The sequence below is a fragment of the Rana temporaria genome, chromosome 5, assembly GCF_905171775.1.
Source record: "Rana temporaria chromosome 5, aRanTem1.1, whole genome shotgun sequence".
Taxonomy (NCBI): domain Eukaryota; kingdom Metazoa; phylum Chordata; class Amphibia; order Anura; family Ranidae; genus Rana; species Rana temporaria.
This window is the reverse complement of record NC_053493.1, coordinates 413,884,295-413,901,743: the sequence shown is the minus strand read 5'-3', so window position 1 is coordinate 413,901,743 and position 17,449 is coordinate 413,884,295. Positions and strand designations below refer to the sequence as shown.

Here is a 17,449-nt window from a genome sequence, read left to right as displayed (position 1 = left end):
ACCTGGAAGCTGATTGGTTTCTATGTAGAACTACACCCGATTCTGTCTGCAACAGTCTTTGTAAATCTCCCCCATTGTGTACAATGACAGATCTCCCCATCTATATACAAACAACCCTATACCTGGGAGGAGCTACAGCTCTATATAAACACCTATACCTGGGAGGAGCTACAGCTCTATATAAACACCTATACCTGGGAGGAGCTACAGCTCTATATAAACACCTATACCTGGGAGGAGCTACAGCTCCACACACACACACACACACACACACCGCTATATCTGGGAGGAGCTACAGCTCTATACACACACACACACACACACACACACACCTCCCTATACCTGGGAGGAGCTACAGCTCTATACACACACACACACACACACACACACACACGCCTATACTTGGGAGGAGCTGTCAAAATAATTTTTTTGGGTCTGCCAAGTTTTTAACAGGAAACATTGTAACTAACGCTTCCTTCTTAGATCAAAGGGATAAACTTCTTTGTGTGTAAATAAAAAAAATAAAAAAAAATTGCAGTTTGTAACAACATGAAACATTGTAACTAACACTTCCTTCTTAGATCAAACCTCTGTGTGTAAATGCAGGAAGTTTACCACTTAAAGTCTAAATCTTTTTCTGACACTTGTTTAAGTTAAAATCAATATTTTTTGCTGCAAAATTACTTGGAACCCCCAAACATTATATATTTTAGCAGAGACCCTAGGCAATAAAATGGCAATTGCTGAAATTTTTTATGTCACACTGTATTTGCCCAGCGGTCTTTCAAATGCAATTTTTTTGGGGAAAAAAAACACACTTCAATAAATAATAATAATAAAAAAAAAAAACGAAACAGTAAAAGTCAGCCCAATTTTTTTGTTTTAATGTGAAAGATGACGTTACGCCGTGAGAGAATCGTGATCGATCTTCTAAGCAAAAAAATCGTGCAGCGCTAATACACACCTATACCTAAAGGGGGGGGGGATTAACACATCTACACACACACACACACACATACATGGTGGGATCTGATACATTAAAAAGATCAATTACCTAACAAGCCGAGTATTCAGAGTTTAGTAAATCAAGTGACGCTGTGTTCACTTTAAATGCCCAATCATGAGCGAAGGTGAAGGAACTACACAGGATTTTAGCCGGCAGCCGATTGAAAACTTCCAACGCAATATTCCCAACGCACACGTTCCAGCAGAAACGGCCGTATTTTCTAATTGGGAGCTGAAGCGACAGCCTGGCCGGAACCGCAAACGGTCAGAGTGTCATGTCGCCAGTATGGATCTCCAAAAAAATGGGTCAAAAACCCGATTTTACTAAAGGAATAAAGATTGTTCACGCTGTGTTCAATCGTCCAATCATAGAGAGTAATGTCACCAGGGTCTCCCCCCCCCCCCCCAAAAAAAATGGGTCAAAAACCTTCATCGGCGATCACATAATTACAACAAAAGACGTCACATGCCTGATGAAAGGGTCCTGCGTGGCTCCGAAGCGCCGTCTTTTGTTGCATTTTGGTAAATGCCGATTAAGGTTTTTGACCCATTTTTTGGGGGGAGACCATGGTGACATGACTCTCTATGATTGGACAATTAAACGCGGCGCGAACAATCTTTATTCCTTTAGTAAAATCAGGCAGATCTCTACCGCACTTTGCAGACAGTCGGAGAAGTAATGATGACGATGCGCTGGAGATGCAGCCAATGGGACGATGATGCGGCCAATATTTTGCTGATACATTGTAGCTCTGCGTCAATCTTTCTGAAATCTGTCCAATTTTTTTTTTTTTTGGGAGGGGACACCCCACACACACACACACACACACACACACACACACGATGGTCTGCAGATTCTGCTGATGATCAGATCACATCTTGAACACAATGTAGAACATTTTATTCTGCTGATACAATGTAACCAGATCAGATCCGGCTCTCTCCTCCTCCTCATCTTATCCCAACCGAGTAAATATTTACAGGAAATAATTTCTCTAGTACAAGGAGGAGGGAGGAGAGGGAACCGGCGGTGGCGGCGGCCGGCACGGCGAGGGTTAATCGCACACACATGGTTCTGTTTAGACAGACTGTCCCGCCCCCAGCTCCGTGTAACCCCTTCCTGCCCGCAGAGCACAGCGCTCACACCCAGGTAACATACGGGGAATAGAATGGAAACTCTGGGGTCTGTTCCCGACACTCATCAGAAGAACTGAAGAAGGGGGTCGGAGAATCTGCGAAACGTCGTCATCATCACGGAACAAAATCCGATTCAATGAGACCGACTATTACTAGAAACACCAAGACCTGGAGGAACGAGAACCTTCCCAGACTGAATCCTGCAGCTTCTCTTCGTACGGCCACACCACCCTGAGTCCGCCGATCCCTGCCACCACCGATCAATGATCATCAATACCAGGAGACGGCATAGACCAGACCGGCACTGACAGAGTTAACCGAGCCTCCACCCCCCCAATACACAGACACACCCCCCTCCATACACCCCCCCTTCTTACCCTCTGCGTCCTGTAGTGCCCTGCGCCTCCTCCGCCAGTGCCACACCACCACCATGGTCACTATGTGACCCGCCACCACCAGGGTGGGGAACATGCTGGGGCTGGACTGGTTCATGTCCTAAGCCTGAGAGCCCAGAGCCGGCAATGTGACAATGTCAGCTGTCCTCCCTCCTCCCTCCTCCTCCTCCTTCCGAACCCAGCCTGAGGATCCACCCCTACCCTGCCGGAGAGTGCCCACAGCCTGACTCCACCTGTACTCCTCTGCTACTGTACCCACCATCCCTGCCTGAGAGTGCCCACAGCCTGACTCCACCTGTACTCCTCTACTACTGTACCCACCATCCCTGCCTGAGAGTGCCCACAGACTGACTCCACCTGTACTCCTCTACTACTACTGTACCCACCATCCCAGCCTGAGAGTGCCCACAGCCTGACTCCACCTGTACTCCTCTACTACTACTGTACCCACCATCCCTGCCCGAGAGTGCCCACAGCCTGACTCCACCTGTACTCCTCTACTACTACTACTACTGTACCCACCATCCCTGCCTGAGAGTGCCCACAGCCTGACTCCACCTGTACTCCTCTACTAATACTGTACCCACCATCCCTGCCGGAGAGTGCCCACAGCCTGACTCCACCTGTACTCCGCTACTACCACTGTACCCCTCTACTACTACTACTACTGTACCCACCATCCCTGCCTGAGAGTGCCCACAGACTGACTCCACCTGTACTCCTCTACTACTACTGTACCCACCATCCCAGCCTGAGGATCCACCCCAACCCTGCTGGAGAGTGCCCACAGCTTGACTCCACCTGTACTCTGCTACTACTACTACTGTACCAATCATCCCTGCCTGAGAGTGCCCACAGCCTGACTCCACCTGTACTCCTCTACTACTACTGTACCCACCATCCCAGCCTGAGAGTGCCCACAGCCTGACTCCACCTGTACTCCTCTACTACTACTGTACCCACCATCCCTGCCCGAGAGTGCCCACAGCCTGACTCCACCTGTACTCCTCTACTACTACTGTACTCACCATCCCTGCCTGAGAGTGCCCACAGCCTGACTCCACCTGTACTCCGCTACTACTACTGTACCCACCATCCCTGCCTGAGGGTGCCCACAGCCTGACTCCACCTGTACTCCTCTACTACTACTGTACCCACCATCCCTGCCTGAGAGTGCCCACAGCCTGACTCCACCTGTACTCCTCTACTACTACTACTACTGTACCCACCATCCCTGCCTGAGAGTGCCCACAGCCTGACTCCACCTGTACTCCTCTACTAATACTGTACCCACCATCCCTGCCGGAGAGTGCCCACAGCCTGACTCCACCTGTACTCCGCTACTACCACTGTACCCCTCTACTACTACTATACCCACCATCCCTGCCCAAGGATCCACCCCTACCCACCATCCCTGCCCAAGGATCCACCCCTACCCTGCCTGAGAGTGCCCACAGCCTGACTCCACTACTACTACTACTACTGTACCCACCATACCAGCCTAAGGATCCACCCCTACCCTGTCTGAGAGTGCCCACAGCCTGCCTGAGAGTGTGTGCACGCCCAGTACACCGGTACTACTGTACCCATCATCCCAGCCCGAGGATGCACCCCTATCTTGTGTGTGTGTGTCTACATCCTGCTGTCACCTGTACACCACCGCTACTACTACCACCACATCCTGCCTCCACCTCACAAATACAGATATACGGTATATTAATCACCAAAACTACAAGTATGAGGTATCACAACCGAAACCACTAGTAGTCCTATCTGGGGTACACGTGGCTCCCCGTCCTGTACACCCCCCCTCCCCCGACTGATCTCTGCAGACTCTCCATCACCATCACACCCAGCATCTCCTCCTCTGTCTCAGTCACTGTTCTCCCCCTGTCTATTTTTACTCTGGAATCTCGTCTCTTCTCTAAAAATAAACGTATAAAAGTTTTTACACCCCTGAAATGCCAAACTGAGCAACCGAAAGATTGAAACAACAGATCACCAAGACAGCAATACGTCCATCCATCCATCCCATCCATTCCTATTACCCACCATCCACTACCCTCCTATCCAATCCATCCATCCATCCCATCCCTATTACCCACCATACACTACCCTCCTATCCAATCCATCCATCCCTATTACCCACCATCCACTACCCTCCTATCCAATCCATCCCTATTACCCACCATCCACTACCCTCCTATCCAATCCATCCATCCCTATTACCCACCATCCACTACCCTCCTATCCATCCATCCATTCCTATTACCCACCATCCACTACCCTCCTATCCAATCCATCCATCCCCATTACCCACCATCCACTACCCACCAATCCAATCCATCTATCCCTATTACCCACCATTCACTACCCTCCTATCCATCCATCCATCCCTATTACCCACCATCCACTACCCTCCTATCCAATCCATTCCATCCCTATTACCCACCATCCACTACCCTCCTATCCAATCCATTCCATCCCTATTACCCACCATCCACTACCCTCCTATCCAATCCATTCCATCCCTATTACCCACCATCCACTACCCTCCTATCCAATCCATTCCATCCCTATTACCCACCATCCACTACCCTCCTAGCCAATCCATCCATCCCATCCCTATTACCCACCATCCACTACCCTCCTAGCCAATCCATCCCTCCCTATTACCCACCATCCACTACCATCCTATCCATCCCATCCATCCCTGTTACCCACCATCCACTACCCTCCTAGCCAATCCATCCATCCCTATTACCCACCATCCAATCCATCCATCCCATCCATCCCAATTACCCACCATCTACTACCCTCCTATCCAATCCATCCATTCCTATTACCCACCATCCAATCCATCCATCCCTATTACCCACCATCTACTACCCTCCTATCCAATCCATCCATTCCTATTACCCACCATCCAATCCATCCATCCCTATTACCCACCATCTACTACCCTCCTATCCAATCCATCCATTCCTATTACCCACCATCCAATCCATCCATCCCTATTACCCACCATCTACTACCCTCCTATCCAATCCATCCATTCCTATTACCCACCATCCAATCCATCCATCCCTATTACCCACCATCTACTACCCTCCTATCCAATCCATCCATTCCTATTACCCACCATCCAATCCATCCATCCCTATTACCCACCATCTACTACCCTCCTATCCAATCCATCTGATTAATCCATTTCACCGCCCACCCCCTACCATCCTATCCATCCAATCATTCTCCTACCATCCTATCCATCCAATCATATTGTCCCACTATCCCATCTATCGATCCATCCCCTACCATCCACTCATATTGTCCCACCATCCCATCTATCCATCCATCCCTTTCCAACCAATCATATTGTCCCACCATCCCATCTATCCATCCAATCTATCCATCCCACCCCCTACCATCCTATCCACCCATCTGCCCCATCCACCTATCTTAGCCCACCACCCTCTCCCACTTCCCTCATTCATCCATCCCACCACCCCCAACCCACTACCGTCATTTAATCTGTCCCACCATACCATCCATCCTGTCCAACTACCATCCTATCCATCCAATAATATTGTCCCACCATCCCATCTATCCATCCCACCCCCTACCATCCAATCCACCCATCTGTCCCATCCTTCCATCTTAGCCCACCACCCTCATCCATCCCACCATCCTTTCAACCATCCTGTTCCACCACCCCCATCCATCCATCCTCTCCCACTTCTTTCATTCATCCATCCATCCTGTTCCACCACCCCCATCCATCCACCCTACCACTACCCTCATCCAGGGTTGCCAACCTCCCACAGCATTTTTTACTGACAAAACATGGAAAAATTTACTGGCGGAGCACATTTTTTTACTGGCAACCTGAGAAATTACACAACTCCTATTGAAAACCAACCCAGTGAATATTTGAACACTATAAACATGATATGGAAACACTGACAATACCTATAAAACAAAGTGATTTGCTTGCTTTACACTTAAAAAGTCAACAAAGTCTGAAATTATCAGCCCCTGATCACCAGATATTTACTGGCGGCTGTAAAAAAAAAAAAAAAAAATATCACAGATATTTACAAACTGTCAGTAAATTCATCCAACCTTCCCACTATTCCATCCATTCAACTGTTGATCCTGCCCCACCGCCCTCATGTATCCGTCCTACCATCACATCTATTATAATTAGATTCCGATCATACAGGATTGTACAGCACTTTACAACACAAGGGCAGACAGTACAGTTACAATACAGGAGGAATCAGAGAGCCCTGGCCAACAGAGCTTGCACTCTAAAAATCCATCCAATCATCCAGTCGTCCCAACATCCCATCCATCTATATGTCCATCCTGCCCCATCATCTATCCACTGAGGTCAACACTCTAGTCCAGGGGTCTCAAACCAGTGGCCCCCCAGCTGTTGCAGAACTACAAGTCCTATCATGCCTATGGCTTTTTGAGTCATGCTTTTAACTGTCAGCCTTGCAATGCCTCAGGGGACTTGTAGTTTCACAACAGCTGGAGGGCCGCCAGTTTGAGACCCCTGCGTCTAGTCTAACCCAGACAGAGGTGACCCCCTGCAGGGCCTTCAGTCACTTCTTAGTTCCGGGGGGGGGGGGGGGCGGAATCCTCTCTCAGCGACAGTCTGGGTCAGGGAAGGGTATTGCTCCTCCATAGATTTCAGCAGTTCTGGGGTTAATCTCATGTTGTGACAAGCGGAGACGAGCTGCGCCGCCATGTTTAAAGTGACATTTAAAGGTCCCGTCATGGAGAGACACCTGTTCCCCTTCATTCCTCTGCAGACACTGCCAAGGGCAATTCTCCAGACAATTGTGTGTGACAAGGTGACACCTACCGCCACACACACCCCGAGCCTGGCCCATCAGAGCCCGGCCTATAAGACCCCCCCATCAGAGCCCGGCACCATCACAGCCCGGCACCATCAGAGCCCCGGCACCATCAGAGCCCGGCACCATCAGAGCCCGGCACCATCAGAGCCCGACACCATCAGACCCCCCCATCAGAGCCGGGCCCATAAGAGCCCGACACCATCAGAGCCGGGCCCATCAGAGCCTGGCCTATAAGACCCCCCCATCAGAGCCGGGCCCATCAGAGCCCGGCACCATCAGAGCCCGGCACCATCAGAGCCAGGCCCATAAGAGCCCGACACCATCAGAGCCGGGCCCATCAGAGCCTGGCCCATCAGAGTCAGGCCCATCAGAGCCAGGCCCATCAGAGCCAGGCCCATCAGAGCCGGGCCTATAAGACCCCCCCATCAGAGCCGGGCCCATAAAAGCCCGGCACCATCAGAGACCGGCCCATCAGAGCCTGGCCCATCAGAGCCGGGCCTATAGACCCCCCATCAGAGCCGGGCCTATCAGCACCGGCCCATCAGAGCCTGGCCTACAAGACCCCCCATCAGCGCCGGGCCCATCAGAGCCTGGCCTATAGACCCCCCATCAGAGCCGGGCCTATCAGCGCCGGGCCCATCAGAGCCTGGCCTATAAGACCCCCCATCAGCGCCCAGCCCATCAGCGCCTGGCCCATCAGAGCCCAGCTCTGAGGCCCATCAGAGCCCGGCCCATCAGAGCCCCCATCAGAGCTGGGCCCATCAGAGCCTGGCCTGTAAGACCCCCCATCAGAGCCGGGCCCATCAGAGCCTGGCCTATAAGACCCCCCATCAGAGCCCGGCCCATCAGAGCCCGGCCTATAAGACCCCCCATCAGAGCCCGGCCCATCAGAGCCCGGCCTATAAGACCCCCCATCAGAGCCCGGCCCATCAGAGCCTGGCCTATAAGACCCCCCCATCAGAGCCCGGCCCATCAGAACCCGGTCCCATCAGAGCCCGGCCCATCAGAGCCTGGCCTATAAGACCCCCCCATCAGAGCCCGGCCCCATCAGAGCCCGGCCCATCAGAGCCTGGCCTATAAGACCCCCCCATCAGAGCCTGGCCCATCAGAGCCTGGCCTATAAGACCCCCCATCAGAGCCGGGCCCATCAGAGCCTGGCCTATAAGACCCCCCATCAGAGCCGGGCCCATCAGAGCCTGGCCCATAAGACCCCCCATCAGAGCCGGGCCCATCAGAGCCTGGCCTATAAGACCCCCCATCAGAGCCGGGCCCATCAGAGCCTGGCCTATAAGACCCCCCATCAGAGCCGGGCCCATCAGAGCCTGGCCCATAAGACCCCCCATCAGAGCCGGGCCCATCAGAGCCTGGCCTATAAGACCCCCCCATCAGAGCCTGGCCCATCAGAGCCTGGCCTATAAGACCCCCATCAGAGCCCGGCCCATCAGAGCCTGGCCTATAAGACCCCCCATCAGAGCCCAGCCCATCAGCGCCCGGCCCATCACCATGTCTGAAATAAGAACTGTCTGTGTCTCCACTTCCCTCTCCATCTCCCTCCACTGGAAATAATGGGCTGTGCCCGGGTTTAGGGCGAAAAAAATCAGAGAACATCAAAATAGAGAGTTTCCCATTCCTCCCCCAGCTATCCAATAGAGAACCATCCTGTGAACCTATAGGACACCTTGTCTCTTCCAGATCAAAGTTTTCATTTATTTTATACGATTTCTGAATTGGTTATTTGTTATTGGTTAGTAACATGCGTTTGTTAGAAGTCAGAGGCGTGTCCTATGAGACGCTCTCTCTCTGTATTACATATTACTACTAAATAGAAAACACAGACTTTTCTTTAGCTATTGAAATTATTATTTATCTATCTCTATACATTGTACTTCACATTCACAAGACTGTTACTTTGTATTACATTATTCTCACTAAGATACTTGGAGAGAGAAAAAAAAAGTTCCCATTAAATATCTTGGGGCCAATAGAACATTGGCAATCCTCCAATCACCAGGATCTGCCATACCTGGCTCCGCCTACAAATAGATACCTTGTATCACTCCACCCCGAGCTTATCACTAACTGCGCACTGATTCAAGATCGCCATGGCAACATAAAAACGGACAGTGACTCACACAGGCCAATTGTTGTACACTTAGTCACTGAACCTTCCCCACGCCAGCCACTGGACGGCGCCCCCCCCCGCCCCGGCACCAGCCACAGGGCCCTCCCCCACGCCAGCCACTGGACGGCGCCCCCCCCCCCCCCCCGGCACCAGCCACAGGACCTTCCCCCACGCCAGACACTGAACCCCCTCCCCGTGACAACCACTGGACCCCGCCAGCCACTGGACCTTCCCCCCCGGCACCAGCCACTAAACCTTCCCCACGCCAGCCACTGGATGGCGCCCCCCCCCCCCCCCGGCACCAGCCACAGGACCTTCCCCCATGCCAGCCACTGAACCCCCTCCCCGTGACAACCACTGGATCCACCTTTGCGCCAGCCACTGGACCCCCCTTTGCGCCAGCCACTGGACCCCCCTTTGCGCCAGCCACTGGACCCCACCAGCCACTGGACCCCCCTTGCGCCATCCACTGGACCTTCCCCACACCAGCCACTGGATCCCCTCCCCGTGACAACCACTGGACCCCCCCTTTGCGCCAGCCACAGGATCATCCCTGCGCCAGCCCCTGGACCCCCCCCCCCCCCCCACTGAACCCCCTCCTCGCACCAGCCACTGGACTATCCTCTCGCCAACCACTGGACCCGCTTTACCCATGCCAGCCACTGGACACCCCCCCGCCCTTGCACCAACCACTGGACCCCCTCACCTCGACAGCCACTGAAACCCCCCCTCCCCCATTGGACCCCCGTCCTGCGACAACCACTGCCCCTCCCCATGCCAGCCACTGGACCCTCCCTGCGCCAGTCAGTGTGCGCATTCCTGGACTTAAAGTTTCACTCCACCCAACTCTGAATCTTGGGTCAGAGGCTGATTGGTTGAATCTGCTTCCAGTTTCTCAAGTCTTCTGGGGACTCTGAAAGCAGTCTCAGCCCTTCTGCTGCAATTTCCATTGTGGTCATAGCAGGTGGGCGGAGCTGGGAACACCGGGCGGAGATCTGACCACCAAAAAACACAAATGACTATGAAGCCAGGGGGAGGTCATAAGAGAAAATGTGCAGCAAACTCCATAGAGCTTCTTCTCCAACATCATCTCTAATGGGCGCTCAACCTGCGGCCCTCCAGCTGTTGTGGAACTACAAGTCCCATCATGCCTCTGTCTTTGGGAGTCGTGCTTGTAATTGTCAGCCTTGCGAAGCCTCATGGGACTTGTAGTACACCAGCAGCTGGAGGGGCCACAGGTTGAGCACGCTCTTTCCTCCTTGACCCGACTGTCCCTGGCCCCGCCCCTTTCATTCGTTGGAATTTCAGTTCTTTCAATCCTAGAAGCTCAGCATCACATGCATCAGGAATGAGAGTGGAGGGGAGTACTGAGGCCGGGTGCTGTGAGGTTATCAGGAAGCAATGAACAGCACCCTGCCGGCCCCTCCCACCAGCCATGATCTGCCTGAATTGCATAGAGAAGCGCAGAGACCCAGTACTACTGGGCTTAAAATAAGGTATTGAAAAAAAAAAAAAAAAATACTGAGTATGTTAATGAGAGGGGAGACAGGAACCATGAAAAGATGAAAAGGCAGAATTTGTATTATAATAATTACATTTTTAATTGTATTATAATACAAGAAGAAAAAAAATTAAAATTATAATATATAAAATAATTAAATTTTTTCTTATTGTAAAAAAAATAAAAAATAAAAAAGTATAATTAATTTATATATATATATATATATATATATATATATATATATATATATATATATATATATATATATATATATATATATATATATATATATATATATATATATATATATATGTGTGTGTGTGTGTGTGTGTGTGTGTGTGTGTAATATATATATATAGTAACATAATACAAAATCTATCCATCTCTCTCTCTCTATATATTAACATAATACAAAATCTATCTATCTATCTATCTATCTATCTATCTATCTATCTATCTATCTATCTATCTATCTATATATATATATATATATATATATATATTGTAATATAATACAAAAATATAAATTTTTTTATGGTAATATAATAATACACAATTCTGCCTTTTCAAAAAAAAATAATATTTTTTTTTATACAAGAACAAAATTATTGTAATTTAATAAAAATATAGATTTATGAATTAAAATTTTTGCCATAAGCTAAAACCCTCATCGGTCATAAAATCTCAACACCAACCATAATTCATCTCTACAGGAAGATGGGGAACATTTTAGATTGGGGGGGTCACCGAAAACAAAAACCTGACCGATTCCGCTTCTTCTCCGCTTTATCTAAAGACATGAATGGAGGGGTGGAGTTGGGCTAAAGGTGAACTCCGGCTTGCTGTACAAGTTTCTCAGGAATTGGCTGTAATTAGTATATATTCATATTACATTCATAGAGGACATCGTTACCCGGGGGTTGAATCTGTGCCCATCCAGTTAATTGGCAGAGCCCAGTGCCAGGCTTTTTCCATGGACACCCAGCTAACACAGCGTACACACAGCCTGATAATTGGCTGATAATCTACAGCTCAGGGACACAGCAGATGTCACAGTGTGACTGATACCTTGATCCCAGCGCTGCACTTCATACACTGACCTGCAGGGGTCTCCAGTGAACAGATGGAGGGAGACTGACAGTGCAAAATCTACATCAACTGTTCAAAAAAGGGCCCTCCACCCAAAACAGTGCAGGTAAACAGACATTAAGTAGGTAGGAGGCAGACTGCCCCCCCTGTGTATCTATCACTCTCAGTGCCACCATGGGGGCCCCCAATTTCGGGGCAGCGTTGGCTCAAGGACCAGTTGCTTTGGGGAAAGTGCAGGGGCCCCACCATGCAGCTGTGGCCCCTGGGCAGTGCCCAGGTGTGCCCTCCCATTAGTACAGCCCTGTCTGTTATTCAGGAGCTCAGACACCGCAAACCACCGACACAGATAGTAACCCCGACATAAAAACATACAAATCTGTAAACTGAGCGCACCCAGCTGCCCATCACTTAAAGGAGACCCCCGTGTGCTGGGAGACATTTGGAGGCTGAACTACTTCTAAAAGTTCATCCTCTGGCTTCAGACACCTGGAAGGAGGATGCAGCCAATGTACCCAGAGCTGTCGGTGGACTAGAGGTCAGGATGACGCCCCGGAGGGCAGTGCCCCCTCATGACAGGTCCTCTTTAGCCTCTGGGGCAGTATGTGCTCCATGACAGGTCCTCTATTCATTGTTTAGGGGGGGGGCTGCAGATATCCCCCCCCCCATGGGAATCTCCCATTTCATCCCCCAGAATCCCCCTTCTCCTGTAGCAGGAAGATAATTCAGGGAAGGTCCCCGGGATGGGAGAAGATCTGATCGCTGTAATGGATCTACAGAACCCGGAGAGGGACAGCTGCCGGTACGCCGGACCCATCACTTACAGTATTGGCACACGGCAAAGATGTATGATCACCACCTAACAGGCAGAAAACTGCTAAGGTGGGCTGTATAATAAATGCACATAAAGATTCCATTCTTTTTTCTTGTGCGCCTATGCGTGCACGTGTGTGTGCGCCTATGCGTGCACGTGTGTGCGCGCATGTGCAAAAAATACTGTTTTTTTTTACTGAATTACTGAAGCTGCTACCCGTGTGTGTACAGGCCCATCAAAAACAATGGGCTACAAAAAGAACACTCGAATGTCAAAAAGATTTGGCATTTTTAGGTGGTCATGTGCAAGAGGCCCAAAAGGCTCCCTCCTCCAACAAGTGATATATCATTTTTGGGCGGAGTCAGGCCTACTGCCCAGTATCCTAAAGCTCCAGAGGCCAGATCTCACCCTCCATATCTCTCAGGTCTGTCTCCGCCTATTTTGGGGTGACTAGTCACCTGCTACTTCTTCCATAATATCAGCACTCCAGTTGCGGTGAAACTCCGAATCCCATCATCCCTCCACCTATCTCTGTATACAAGTCTTACAATGGCCTCATGGGACTTTTAGTTTTACAACAGCTGGAGGGTCGAGGTTGGCCACACATTATATATATATATATATATATATATATATATATATATATATATATATATATAATCACACACACACATATACATACACATACACATATACATATATATACACACACACCCTTAAAAATGGTCACGCCCCACAAAACTGATATTCTAGTGTTTTTGGGGGACTTTCTGCCACCTCAGTTTCCGCAAGGTACCCCATAAGGTGGGCTCTACAGCCATCCACACAGGACACCCAGAGGTGGGATTTGCCACCCCCCACTGAGCACCCCAAGGTGGGCTCTTCAACCATCCCTCCTTGACCCCCTCGATCTGGGCTCGTGGACTGTCTGCCACCATCCCTTGATACCCCAAAGTGGGGGGAAAGGCGGAAGATCTCAGCATTGTAGACACCGAGTGCTTCCAAGGGTGCAACTGAATTACTTCCTTTGGGGTAGAGTGGTTCAGTGGCCACCACCATCTCTGCAGGGCATCCCAAGGTGGGCTCTGCCGCTGCCATGACCGCTGAACATCCCTCTTTGGCACCCAGAGATGGGCTCATGGACATACCAAGGTTGCCTCTGCCACCATCCCTGGAAATCTAAAGTGGGGGGACACACATGTTGGAAAAATCTCAGTGCTGGAGACACCAAGTGATTCAGACCACCATATTCCACCTGTAACTGAATTATTTCCTTTGGGGTGGAGTTAGTTCAGTCGCCATCACCATGCCTGCAGGGCATCCCAAGGAGGGCTCTGCAATCATCCCCACAGGGCACCCCAAGGTGGGCTCTGCCGCCGTCATACCCACAGGGCACCCCAAGTGGGCTCTGCCGCCGTCATACCCACAGGGCACCCCAAGTGGGCTCTGCTGTCGTCATACCCACTGACCCCCCAAGGGAGTACTGCCACCATCCCCGCTGGGCACCCCAAGGTGGGCTCTGTTGCCATCCCCGCAGGGTACCCCAAGTGGGCTCTGCCGCCACAGGGCACCCCAAGGTGGGCTCTGCCGCCGTCATACCCACAGGGCACCCCAAGTGGGCTCTGCCGCCGTCATACCCACAGGGCACCCCAAGTGGGCTCTGCTGTCGTCATACCCACTGACCCCCCAAGGGAGTACTGCCACCATCCCCGCTGGGCACCCCAAGGTGGGCTCTGTTGCCATCCCCACAGGGCACCCCAAGGTGGGCTCTGCTGTCGTTGTACCCACTGCCCCCCCAGGAGAGTACTGCCACCATCCCCGCTGGGCACCCCAAGGTGGGCTCTGTTGCCATCCCCGCAGGGTGCCCCAAGTGGGCTCTGCCGCCACAGGGCACCCCAAGGTGGGCTCTGCTGCCATCCCCACAGGGCACCCCAAGGTGGGCTCTGCTGCCATCCCCACAGGGCACCCCAAGGTGGGCTCTGCTGTCGTTGTACCCACTGCCCCCCCAGGAGAGTACTGCCACCATCCCCGCTGGGCACCCCAAGGTGGGCTCTGTTGCCATCACTGCAGGGTACCCCAAGTGGGCTCTGCCGCCACAGGGCACCCCAAGGTGGGCTCTGCCGCCATCCCCGCAGGGCACCCCAAGGTGGGCTCTGCTGTCATACCCACTGCCCCCCCAGGGGAGTACTGCCACCATCCCAGCTGGGCACCCCAAGGTGGGCTCTGTCTTTATCCCCGCAGGGTACCCCAAGGTGGGCTCTGCTGTCGTCGTACCCACTGGACACCCCAAGTGGGCTCTGCTGCCGTCATACCCACTGGACACCCAAAAGGTGAGTTTTGCCGCCAACCCCACAGGGCACTCCAAGTGGGCTCTGCTGCCATCATACTTGCTGGACGCCCCAGGGTGAGTTCTGCCACCATCCTCGCTGGGCACCCAAAAAGGTTGGTTCTGCTGCCACCATCCCCTCTGGACACCCCGAGGTGGGTTCTACCACAATCCCTGGAAACCCTAAAGTGGGTGGCGATATTCCCTTTGGGGTGGAGTCCGTCCAGTGCTTCTATTTTTGTATACAGATAACAAGCAGTAGACATTGAGTGGAGGGGGGGCGCAAAAACTCCACCGGTATTGGGGTGCTCTGAGCGGCCCAGTCATGGGGTATAAATATAGAAGGTGATGTATACAGGCTGGAGACAGACAGGCTGACGACACCATAAACAAGATTCCGTTGTCTGGTATTCACCACCCCCCCCCCCCTTCTAGAGACCCCCCTCAAATGATCACACAGTACAGCATAAACACCCAAACAGGCCCCCCCCCAAAGGTCTCCGCAGCCCCCTGAGTACCATAAACAGCCCAGCTGACGGGAACCGGTTGGGACCATCAGCCAGGAATACCCCTACCAAAAATAACCCCCCCCCCCTCTCCCCCAGGTCCATGGGCACCCAGAAATAGAGGGGGAGGGGGGTCACCCTACCTGGAACGATCTTCATGAGAGGGCTCGAGCTGGGAGCGACGGGCAGAGCGGAGGGTGCTGTGTGTGTGCGCTGCGTCTGCGGAGAGCCCGGGGTGGAGCGGAGGGGGATCAGCGGGATATAAATATCAGCGCAGCGTCAGGTGTCACACTCCGAATCCGCCTGGAATTAGGAGCTAATCTAACATGACGGACACACAATCCGACACACCGAACCCGACTGGACAACCGGACCCCCCCCCAATCCGAGTACACAGCCTGCCGTCACATGACACGGGGGGCCCCCCCAACACTGGACCACCAACCAAGATCTAACCCGTCACCTTACACCCCCACCTCCCCCGCAATAGATCAATACAACCTAGAAGATTGTACAGTGTATGTGTGCCCATCAGATTGTACTGAATATAAACATTCACCCAATCAAATCCGTACAATCTGTGAGAGATCCCTGCAATATCTGCTTCACTAAGACCGTCTAAAAGCTCACCACATGCTACAATCGGATTGGACAACCTTCTTTTAGATCCTCCAATCTGTCCGTTTGGATATAAAACGGATTGAATAGTTTATATTACATAGGTAACGGTAGATCTAAAGTCGGCTGTACAGAGATTGTATGGTCAGCCAAAGGGGCTGAAGGTCCTTGAGGGCAGATATCTCGTGATTGGCTCTAATCTCCAGCTGGTCACAATATCTTTTCCAAATACATTTTTGGAAGGGGGTATTCCTGGACGAGAAAATTTAATCACACAGGTATTGTAGCTTCGGTTTGTCCTCACATTACATCGTTTTTTTTGGGGGGACTCTGAATGCAATTTTATATAGATTGTACAATGTATGGACAGCCTAAAGAATATCGTACAGCTACATTGTAGTGTGTAGGCAACTTCCAATCCCACCACCACATATTTGTGAAATTTACAGATTGTAGCGTTGTGTGATGAGCGTTTAACATATTCCATCCGACCACCACTCATCCTCCGATAACGATCGGTGTGCCACGTATACCACACACAGACGATTTTCTTCTTTCCCAGGAAATCGGAAGGTTTAGGTTGCGTATGGTGGACATACAATGTTGGCGACCCCCAAAACCACCCACCCCAACTCCTGACATCGAGGCCTAGCCTGGGTTGGTAATGGGGACCACTGGTGGTGGAGGACACCAAATCGGTAGTCATGAGTAAAGGATACCAAAAAGGACGACACCAATGAGTATCACCAATTTAAGGACACCAATGTGGGTTCCCAATGGAGGATACCAATACTGGTCACCAGGGCTGTCTTAATGAGAGGGCACACCTGGGTACTGCCCAGGGGCTCCAGCTGCACCCCTCTACACCCCAGATATCCCCCCAGCACTCTGACCCCTCTACACCCCAGATATCCCCCCAGCACTCTGATCCCTCTACTCCCCAGATATAGGGTGACCACATGTCCCGGATTGCCCAGGACAGTCCCACATTTTGCAGGTCTGTCCCGGGTCCCTTCATTCCGGGACAATACAGTGTCCCGGAATAAAACTGACACAGCCACTCTGCACAGT

The 17,449-nt window shown here is 51.5% G+C and overlaps 1 protein-coding gene across 15 annotated transcripts in view; it reads right to left on the bottom strand.

The window, feature by feature from the left end:
- PLEC (plectin) overlaps positions 1–17,449 on the bottom strand; it is a 353,372-nt gene that overhangs the window by 192,455 nt on the left and 143,468 nt on the right. For 4 of the 15 annotated variants that reach the window (XM_040355106.1, XM_040355113.1, XM_040355109.1 and 1 more), the window contains exon 1: positions 2,520–2,659. The exons of the other annotated variants lie outside the window; for them this stretch is intronic. In XM_040355106.1, coding sequence (XP_040211040.1) covers positions 2,520–2,634 — 115 coding nt within the window. In that variant the 5' untranslated portion in view covers positions 2,635–2,659. Of the gene's footprint in view, positions 1–2,519; positions 2,660–17,449 lie in introns of those variants that run through there. 15 annotated transcript variants of the gene reach the window in all.